Source organism: Triplophysa rosa, linkage group LG19, assembly GCF_024868665.1.
Source record: "Triplophysa rosa linkage group LG19, Trosa_1v2, whole genome shotgun sequence".
NCBI lineage: Eukaryota > Metazoa > Chordata > Actinopteri > Cypriniformes > Nemacheilidae > Triplophysa > Triplophysa rosa.
In genome coordinates, this window is record NC_079908.1 from 7692942 (window position 1) to 7703764 (window position 10823).

General features: G+C 40.1%; 1 protein-coding gene across 2 annotated transcripts in view; it reads right to left on the bottom strand.

The window, feature by feature from the left end:
• Nucleotides 1-7627, bottom strand: part of mntb (MAX network transcriptional repressor b) — an 18324-nt gene extending 10697 nt beyond the window's left edge. The window contains exons 1-4 of one of the 2 annotated variants that reach the window (XM_057359654.1): nt 7157-7627; nt 3269-3890; nt 2854-2895; nt 2392-2503 (exon numbers count right to left, since the gene is read on the bottom strand). In XM_057359654.1, coding sequence (XP_057215637.1) covers nt 2392-2503; nt 2854-2895; nt 3269-3890; nt 7157-7229 — 849 coding nt within the window. In that variant the 5' untranslated portion in view covers nt 7230-7627. The remainder of the gene's footprint in view (nt 1-2391; nt 2504-2853; nt 2896-3268; nt 3891-7156) is intronic. The other variant, XM_057359655.1, reaches the window with a different exon arrangement.
• Nucleotides 7628-10823: the final 3196 nt, after the last annotated feature.

Here is a 10823-nt window from a genome sequence, read left to right on the forward strand (position 1 = left end):
GGGAGGGACTCCCTGCTGTTTACTGACCACTAGCTCTATTCAATGCGGTATCCATGGTTACCACACCTTACAAGGCCATGGCCCAGAAAGCAAAAAAACACACATTGATGTGAACAATTATGTGTCACCTACTTTACGCAAGCATGCCAGACTGCATGCATGAATCAAATGGTATTTTAAGGCGTTTCCTGCGCTATTGTTTTATTCAAACAAGGAATGACACACAATCTAGCATACACACACTGAGAGAGAGAGAGAGAGAGAGAGAGAGAGAGAGAGAGAGAGAGAGAGAGAGAGAGAGGAGACTGACGAGAGACAAAGAACAGAGAGAGACGAAGACAGGATGATGAGAAGACGAGAGAGACGAAGAGAGACCGAGAGACTGGAGGAGATAGATAGAGAGGAGAAGCGAGAGAGAAAGATAGACGAAGAGCTGAGAGAGAGAGAGAGAGAGAGAGAGAGAGAGAGAGAGAGATATGATCAGTACTGAGAAGCTGACGTCACTGAGCTCGCGCTCGCCATGTGCTCACGGCTCACGTGGATGCGAGAGCATGCGGAGAGCGGGTGAGGGCGGGGCAGGAGAGGAATCTTAAAGCGGCAGTAGCATGCAAGGAGTCGGCCCACATTCCCCCACTTGTGTTTATTAGGTCTTTCTAATCATCACTGACATGGGTTTTACAGCTTTCAAGAGCTATTTAGATCTCAAAGACTTGCCAAAGGAGACATAAACAGGTCATTTAATCGTTGCTGAATATAATTTTGAAGACCATTGTGCTTTTCTGTTATGACATCTGCATAAAATGTATGTTTTGATATAAAATACAGCTGTGACATACATATGCATGTTTATTAATAAGGGAAGATACAGCATTGACCAGAAAATAGGAAATTATGAATATAAAAATAATTCAGTGATAAATAAAAAAAAAATGAAATATGTTCACCAGCAATTTAACTGTTTGTATACTAAAAAAAACCCTACTGTTTAACCTACTGAAAGACTTAACATAAGACATTGAAGGTAGTAGAAAAAAACAGATCGAACAGAGAAATGGAAAAAAACAAGAAAACAGGTTAAGAAAAATTATTTAATGACTCGGTGAGCCGGTACAGAGAAAGATCGAGCTCAGGATGTTTTGGCCAACGCATATGACACAATTCTGCCAGTAAAAAAAGAGCAGAAAATAAGAAAATGTGTGTGAGTGGAAAAGAAAAATGTCAGTATGCTAGAGTTAATTATTATTTACAAATTATTTGTTATTGCCCACAATTTGCATTAACATTAAGCTATACTCTTCTGCTAGAGCTAGAATTCAATTTGGGACCCAACTTCCAAAGATATAATATCAAACACCATGTTTCACCTGCAATCATGATGTGTTGATCACCTTCAAACAACACTTTCGTGTGATTTTCATAAAATATCAATACACAGAAGTAAATCTATAACAGACTCATGTGCGATATTCAAGGTCTTTTGAAATCGTATTGTTGCGGTCCTTCCGAAAACCTCAGATGTCCAAAGTTGCCGCTTTTCAGGAAATGGAAAAACGCTGTACTTTTCAAATGATTAAATACTATGTTGTCAAGCACTTTTGAATACTTTTAATAGGTTATATATTTGCAAAACCCAGAGACGACCATAAATGATTTATGGCAAAAAATAAAAATGACAAAATATGGAGATACGAGGGTTCAGATGGACACCAGCAACATAATAACTTTGTATATGGAGCAGAAAGTTATCCACAGGAACACTTTTTGTGTCCTGCATGTTATTATGGAGATTTCAAACAATAAGACTGTTGGACTTCACATTGCATGCATTCAACAATGTTTCCATTATTACACATAATCTATAGATTAAGGACTGTTTACTATATTTTGAGTCTTTTGCTGATTCTGTGTAAAACACTGGACTTTAAACTGAAGAAATAACAACTGCTGGATGAAATGCACTTGGTTCATCTCTAATTCTTATTACTTTAATGTACATACAAATCTATGTAACACAATAGATCTTTCAGATTAGCATCAAGGCAGTACCACAGATACAACTACTTTACATAATATAAAAAATGGGTTTAAGTCAAAAAGAACTGTTTATGTTTCTTTGATTTAGGGGTGAAAACAGATTTAGAAATGGTCTTGCCAGGTTTTGAGAGATAAACCCTCTTGACAGCTAATGTTGGATTCACACAGCTTTCGTGTAGCTCAGTGGTTAGAGCATGTCGCTAGCATCGCCAATGTCATGGATTCGATCCCAGGGATTGCACATAATCAGAAACAAATGTATAGCATAACGCAATGCAAGTCGCTTTGGATAAAAGCGTCTGTCAAATGCATAAATGTAACAAAAAACCTCATTTATAGCAGACATGTTTGATTTACCTGTATGTAGCGGAGAGCGCTCCTCAGGACACTCAGATTAGAGGTTTTCTTTTCATCTACATTAGGAACGTTCCTCTTGAGGGTATCGAAACATTCTTTAAGATGAGCTCGTCTGCGGTCAACAGAGAGAAAAATGTGTCATTACAGGCAACTTTGCCCAGGAGCTCAACTAATCATGCAGGTTTTAACAGATGTTTGGGTAAAGTATTATGGTGATGGAAATAACAGGCGACTTTTTTGTAACATTATATTTGTTGCTGCTGTTACACATTGAGCAAAAGCTTTTAAGCCAAGAAAAAGAAATAGCACCATAATTGCAAAAGCAACTGAGAGTTCGTGACATTCCTGCAACCCAGAGATCATCATCCCTTACTGAACCAGGTTTACAATCTGAGATTTAAATAACCGGATACTGTTCCTTTAAAAGAATAAACGTGAAAATGTAAACGAAAGTCTACGCACCTGTTCTTTTCCAGCTTGTTGTGAACTTCTCGTGTCCCAGCCCTACAAGAAACATTGATGTTTTAAGACCGCATGGAAACTTTTATGAATCGATCTATTAATTGCACATTATTGTCACCGATACGCATGTCTAAAAATGAAAGGAACAGTTCATCTAAAAACGATTACAAAAGGTTAAGAATAAATGCCGACACGGTTTTCATACTCTGTGCACTTTTCCTTTAAACACTGTTTACTTATTATCTCCAAGATTGGAAAATTCAATTCTGCACTTCGCAACAATACACCTCATGCCCCGAAGGGCAATGTTATACTTCATCCGGGGTCACCGTACGGGACACTCAGCAACCCAATTTTGCAACTGTATAATAAAACAGCCAACCCAGTTTTTACACGTTTTTCAGTTCAGACTCACCCTCCCGGTCTCCTCTTCGCATCATCCACAGCGGCTCCGTTAGACCTGGCCGCCTGGTTTGTCTGCAGCTGACCCAGTGTTGGCTGAGGTTGGGGTAGAGCCGGCTGGGGCAGGAGGGCGTGTTGCTGCGGTGGATGTTGAGCAGGGATGATGGGGGCTGGATACGGTTGCAACAGCGCCTGCGTCTGTTGCTGTTTTGGACTGTTGTTGGACTGAGGCAATCCGCTGACTTCCGCTTTTATGTGCGCAATTAAGTGACGGTGTAGCTGCTGTTGCAAAGGTGAGATAGCGTCTTTACCGGTAGGGCTGAGGAGAGGGGTTGCTGGTGGAGACAGAGCCGCGGCTAAAGGCGTGACCACCGGAAGGGGGATGGCGGTCTGAAGGGGAGATGCCGCGGGGTTGGCAGGGACCACCGGGATGGGAATGACAGTGATGGGAACGGGTGGTGGGAGGGGAGGGGGCGGGACCACCGGAGGGTGGTGCTGGTGATGGCGGTGCACCTCGAGCCGCGTGTCTTCTGCCCATGTCACGTGGTTGACTTGGACAGGTTGGATAACGGGGGCTGAGAGCTTCTGCTCGGCCTCGCGGGACAACAGGGCCTTCTCTCGGCACTCCTCTTGCTCTGCAGGACACAAATATTGAAAACAGATTAGGATGAATGTTCTGCATAAAAAAAGACGAAACTTGGATGGAGGATAAACTTGCACATGAGATTTCCAATTATATTTATTATAGTATACTCACATTATATCCTACTATACATTTGCACTATAGTTCTTGTTTTTCCTCTGCATAGCTAGGGATCCAATTCACTGGTTAGTAATGAAACAAATTAACGCTTCTCGCTGATGTGTAGGCTCCGACTAGGCGTTCTCATGGTCTAAATTAATAATGAGATGCAGACGCCCTCCACGGTATGCTGTGCAGACTAACACAGAGAATCCTGCAATCCAATACTTTAAAACCCTCTATACGATATTCACACATGACGGGGCTTAAAAGCCTCGGACGAATCCAAAGAGTCTACTTTTAACAGTCCAAGAGAACTAATTCACATCGACATGTTTGAGCTAACTGTCTTGAATGCTCTGTCTCTTTAAGAGAGAAGCCCCAGTAAGAGATTTGCCTGGTCTCCAGCTTTAGAGAAGTGACATCACGCAGCAGTCTGCACGAGCTCAAAGCCATCCTTGGGTGTGAGGCTGGGCCGCAGCGTCTGCAGCCTGAACGGTTAGAACCTCGCCATTGGACGATTCCAGTGATTGACAGGTGGATCTATTGTTAAGCCTAGTGGATACATAATCAGCTACGATGCAGATCGACGTTTGAATTTTAATGCGAGGGGTGGAATTTGGGCCACGGTCCAAAGCTGTCATTTGCACCGCAGTGATACGCGGCACAGACAAAAGGGTGACCTGATGCAAATGCATTTCCAGTACATACAGGAATTCACCTCAAAATATCTACTGTGAAATGCACCGGCTTCAAAATGATCCAGAATAGATGAATGAACGCTACATATTCATGCATGTTTAATTGTTATATAACACTGGCCGGAACTGAAACGCAGTCTGTTTCTCTATTGACATCTAAACACATACTAAATACAAGTGAATACCATGTTAGCAGGAAATGGAATCAAAAACACTCGGCAAATACATTCTTGAACCCTTGATTTGAACCGTGTCATTGTGCAAACATCATAGAGCCGGGCTAATAAGCTCTGAACAGCTCTGTGTCAGAATAACTCTATGAGTGCACTTCATTGCTCTCCAGAAATAAGCATGCAAAGCTCTCGAGACATCAGACAACAGATGGGATACGATGGTAGTGGTTCACAGGACATTTTTAACTAGACAGTGAAGATTAAAAAGTGTGTTTCTGCCATGGTTATCAACATGTGGAAAATGTGTAACTAGAATAAGGAACCTAACATGCAGCAGGTTTAATAACATAAAACGTACACATACCATTATACAGGCTATAATGCATTGCAGAAAACAGAAAAGTGATCAAAATGACAGTCCGAAATAACCAAACTAGTCCAGAGAGGCCTATATGACTTTTAAAAGGCTTTAAACAATAACAATGTTCCCTACTTCCACACAAAACAACTTCTAAACAAGACAGATACTCAATTATACAAGAACTTGTCAACTTAAAGAGACCCAAAAAATAAAAATGATTTAACCATTCATGTCATTCCAAATCGGTATGACATTCTTTCTTCTGTAGAACACAAAAGATTTTTTGTTGAACGTTGGTTACCAAACAACTTTGGCCCCCATAGACTTCCATTGTTTAGCCACAGACATTTATCGAAATATCTTCTTTTGTGTTCCACAAAGAAATACACAGGTTTTTAATGACATGAAGGTGAATAAATGATGACATTATTTTAGCTCGAAGACAATTAAATAAATTTCGACAATGTAAAGCCCTTGTATAAATTTGGACATGTGAAGAATAGCATCTGTACACAATGCCAAGAACCTTTCAAGTTTAGTTGAAATAGATTGAACTCGAGCATAAATCCACAAAGCTAACACACCAAAGTAAAAGAAATGTGATGCTACTAAAGAAAAATATTTGTTTTAACGTGTGAACAGATAATGTGATCTGATAATACAGTGTAATAAATGTGAAAGGTCATGTTCATTTAATTCAACAAAAAAGACCAGAAACTATTCTGTAAACAGACTCTGAATAGATTTAAGTGGGCATTTTGGGGGCTTTGCACACGGTCCAAGATTCTGCAAGTGTGTGCAAGTTTGCAAATTTATAGAGAAAGACCTTGTAGAGTTATTCAAACCGTGCCAACAAATGCGTTTATCTTTCGACAATCTAATTCATCTTTACTCCAACAAACTCATTTTGCAGACAGTGAACCGCCGGCTCGATATACCCCGCGTGCATGAAAAATGTACATTATATAACTTCTGCATTGTGGGAGGGTGGCGTTGCCCTATTTTCTCCCAAGTTGTGACCTGCGCTAGTCGGGTGGGCTGTCTTCAATGAGAAAAGAGGGAGGGGTGAGGGGTCTGGCGCGCACGTGGTCGAAGAAGGCGGTCTTTTACCACGCGGTATTTGTTGTGGGTGTGGCTTAACTGACACGTCGCCTCGAGAATGAAACAAAAAGCCCTCGCGCAGTTTAAAGCGATAAATACACACCCCGTCACAGTAAAACCTTACATATGACTTTTGTATGAGTAAAGACCGAAACCTGGTTCGAGAGCACGCGAAAGACTTTGAGGAAGTGTAAAGGGAAAAGTAGGCTGGCCTTAAAAGTCATGAGACAACCACTCGGCAATGTCATTATGTAAAAAAAAAAAAAAAACCTTTGGTCTGTTGCCACCGCCCAAGGGATATAACGAAATACGACGCTCGCTTACTTTCACATTCGTTGTTTAATAATGATAACTGTTGAGCAATATAAGGCTGTGGTCGTTTGATACATTCAAAAGAGCCTATATAAATGCAATAAAAAAAACAAGTAACTTAAACGTGACTGGAAAAAACGACGCGCCATGTACAAGTATCTGTCGGGGATAATATACCCACCCCGCAGCGCTATTGAGTGAATATAGTAGCACACTAAATATAGCAAGGATTTAACCCGGAAACCGAGTGAGCGAAATGTACCCTAGTCACGAAGACTGCACCCTACCAAGAGTCGAAATCCATGTAAATGACCCATGAGACAAAGAGCTCTTATCCCCGATGCTTACAAATAAATCGTTTATTTGCAAAGCAAATTCTGAGAGAATATTCATGTGGTTATTTCGTGTGCATGAAATAGCCGGCATGAAAATGCAACAATCAAAGGGAATTTTCACACATCTAATCTCTTCTGGAGACCTATGCAACCATCCTCAGTTCCCCCCGCCTTACCACGTGTAATCTGTTGTTGCTGGGCTTGCCACTCCAAATACCTGGCCGCTTCCAACAGAGTATCGATACTCATCTTAAACACCGCCACAGCGCGCTCCTGGTAAAAATATATGCAAAGCCCGGTACGGATATGTGTGGTTGACTATTCACAGTAAGATCCACTTGGCTTCCAAAGACAGTCATAAGACATCCAGAGCGCTCCCGAAATACATCAGAAACACATTACTTCACTGGCAACAAGATGGCGATTGGAGTAACAGAAAACACAACAAGTCTAAAGACATACCATTCAAGGTCCGCCCTCGTCAGCGCTACTCCTCCCTAATACTACCAGCGATTAAAAAGTAGGGCAGAGCACGCTGTACCGCAGCCTGACAGGATCGGGAGTCTGTGTTGAGAATTCTCTCACAAACGGGATCGAAATGTATTTATACATTTTGTGAATCTTTCAATATGATATTTAAGTCACTGTAGACGCTGCGTTTCGTGTTCCCGTTTGCTTGCTATAGCGCAATGAACTGGAAACGAAAACGAATCCATGTTCCGGGTTTGCGCGGCGACCCTGGCCCGCAGTGCATCAGCACATGATTAAAACATGTCAATGCGAGGGAACCAATGGGCGTTGAGAACAACAAGGCATGGTGTCCGTCCACATGGGCAGCCGCTAAAGGCTGAGCGCGGCTCATTTGCATGTAGAGCGCGTGAGCCTGCCTCGCTGTCTCGGAACCTGCCAATCATTCGGAACAAGTATTACAGTAGCCACGCCCATATCGCGTTTCTGAAGCGGGAATGTTCAGCGTAACCTAGTTGTACAAAAAAGGCGCAAGGTACGCTAGAAAGAATGCAAATTTCTTCATATTTCGTTTCGTGCGTGTTAGTCATGCACCACGATTTTTGTCTGGGTGCGTTTTATGCTGTTTCCCAGTTCTTAAAAGCTCGTGAGAAATCGAGGGCGCGGTGAACCGACGTGGTCATGTGTGACGTGACCGTCACTCGGCGTTGCTCGTTTTACAGGCCTTTTCTGGATGGACGGCAGATTATTTCGATCATTTTGATTCTAAACCCAAAACGAGATTAATACTTCATTACTTAATTTATGTTTAGATATGTAATATTACACATACCCCCTTTCCCCTTCATTCTTATTATTAAACCGTATTATTAATCCAATAGTAATCCATATTATTATTATGTACATTATTAATATGTCAGATTTTATATTCATAGTGAAATTGTGTTATATTACCTCACAAAACTAATTTCTCTTTCATCATTTTAATGAACCTTACATAATTTTCAAGAATGAAAGAGAAGCTTGTTCTTGTGGCGCTAACAGCAGCTTTATGGCCATGCTGACTTTCTCTATGAATGAGCACTTGCATGGCAACAGACTGTGATTGGCTGATTTGAAGGGATACCCTGGATGACTATCAAACAAGTCAGAGCGTTTCCGCCAATCAGCACTGTTCTTTTAGGTGCGTAAGACATGCATTGTACACACACATACAAATACACACGTGTGCACAGGCAACACGAAGTGTCTGGTTATAAGCACATGGTGCACAGGCAACACGAAGTGTCTGGTTATAAGCACGTGGTGCACAGGCAACACGAAGTGTCTGGTTATAAGCACGTGGTGCACAGGCAACACGAAGTGTCTGGTTATAAGCACCTGGTGCACAGGCAACACGAAGTGTCTGGTTATAAGCACATGTTACAAATGCCCTCACACACAGTTCAGAAAATAAAGGAGACATACTTCATCACGATAACTAGGCTACATATGTAGCTTCGTCTGCAGTCAGACTGCGCAGCCCCTCCCCATCAGTTAACAGGGTTCATTGCAGCGGGGACATTAAGACCTTATTACGATTTTTACACCTTACCTCTGTAGAACTAAAACGTTTTTTAATCTATCCTATGATTTTCTATCCTATGAACGTTTTCAGCATCATATGGATTTACTGTGGTATTTATAGGCTAATTTTGTGAGAACATTAGGACCTACACCAAAATATATTACTATATACTTCTATACAGTTATTATGAATATCTATACTATGGGTCAATGACGTATAACGACCATCATGAGTAGAGTATGCTTAAGTGAATAGCATTTTTGAAACATATTTATTAGTTGTAGCCAATGTGATTTTAAGGAAAATTAAATCGGTTAACAAAAGAAAACTCTAAAATTGAAAGCATTGCTTACCAAAACTCAAAGAAATACTGGAAATACTTTGTTTCTAAACACTTTAAATACCGAGAACTTGTAAAAAAGCATGTTAAGGAAATTAATACATTTTATGATAAATCACAGCTGCACCAAATGACATTTTTAAGGCTATATGGCCAATTCATCTAGATGAAAAACACTTGCATTTATGTGTACACCACATTATTAATGATTGAATGAATGAATGATTATTTTAAAAGCGGCCTGTCGAAAATCCTTTATATGCTATATGGATGGAATTCTGTAAAAGAAATAAAATTCAATATCCTTTATTATTTTTAATGTAAGAACTCCCTCTTGTGGTGAGATAGCTGAAAATTTCTAAGAGCGCAAATTAACCACAAAATTAAAATGATCTATGCATTAATCTTTATGTATTCATCAGAAATATCTAAAATCGAAATCTTTTTTTATTTTTTGGAACAGAAACACTGCATATTTGTTAGGGTTTTCTTATGTAAAAAAATAGAGAACATAACAAAAATGAAATGTGAGCAGGGCCCACATATACTTTACTTTATTTTTTACTTTACTTTATGTCCAAGTGTTCTTGATATGTTCAAATATGTGTACACATTTTTTTTATATTTGGTTAGGAAAACACCAACAAACTCAATCATTGTCTACCAAATATTCCATTCTCTAATTTCTATTTCATTCTATATTATGTGAAAAGTGTCTGACACTCCCATACTGGTGAAATATTAGATCATGCTATGTTTGCCCTTTTTGACATAAACAATATATGAACATTAGCTGTTAGTTTACAAATTGAACCTCAGGCTGTATGTTGTCCCACAATGCACCCCTGTGTGTCCCTGTCCTCTACATGCCTTTCGCTGCCAATAGCCATCTAATTTCCCACGTACTCTCTTGAGAGAATCGCTCTTTCACCTTATCTTACTCCTTCACAAGGACTGTTGCCAGGATACAGCAATATGAGGCAGTAGCTGGTGTCTAAATATCTGATGAGTGGTCTGAAATACATTGAAAAGTAGTCCATTCCAAATATTCAAAGACAAACTTTAAGGAGGCGTACGGATGCTTCCCTTTCCTCTCTAAAATGGCACAGCATGTTTTGTTAAATGATATGATCATCAAATAGACACATTTATAGACAACTTTATAGTTTAAGCTTAAATTTGTATTCAACATCATATTTTGTTTTTGGCTGTTGTTTTATGACAGCGAGACAGAATGGATATACAGATAAAAGAGAAAATACCTCTAAACAAAACAAAAAATGAAGGCTGTACTGAAGATGAGACATTAGTGTGACCATGTTGCATCATGCACGGTTTCCATGGAAACCATAGTTTTGGTACAGTGTGTGATACTCTTCAGGCATGGACTCCTCAGATGTCCAAGGTCAAAACACTGTTATACTAGAAAAGTCTACCAAAACATTATTTTTTTGTTTTTTTAGCCGTT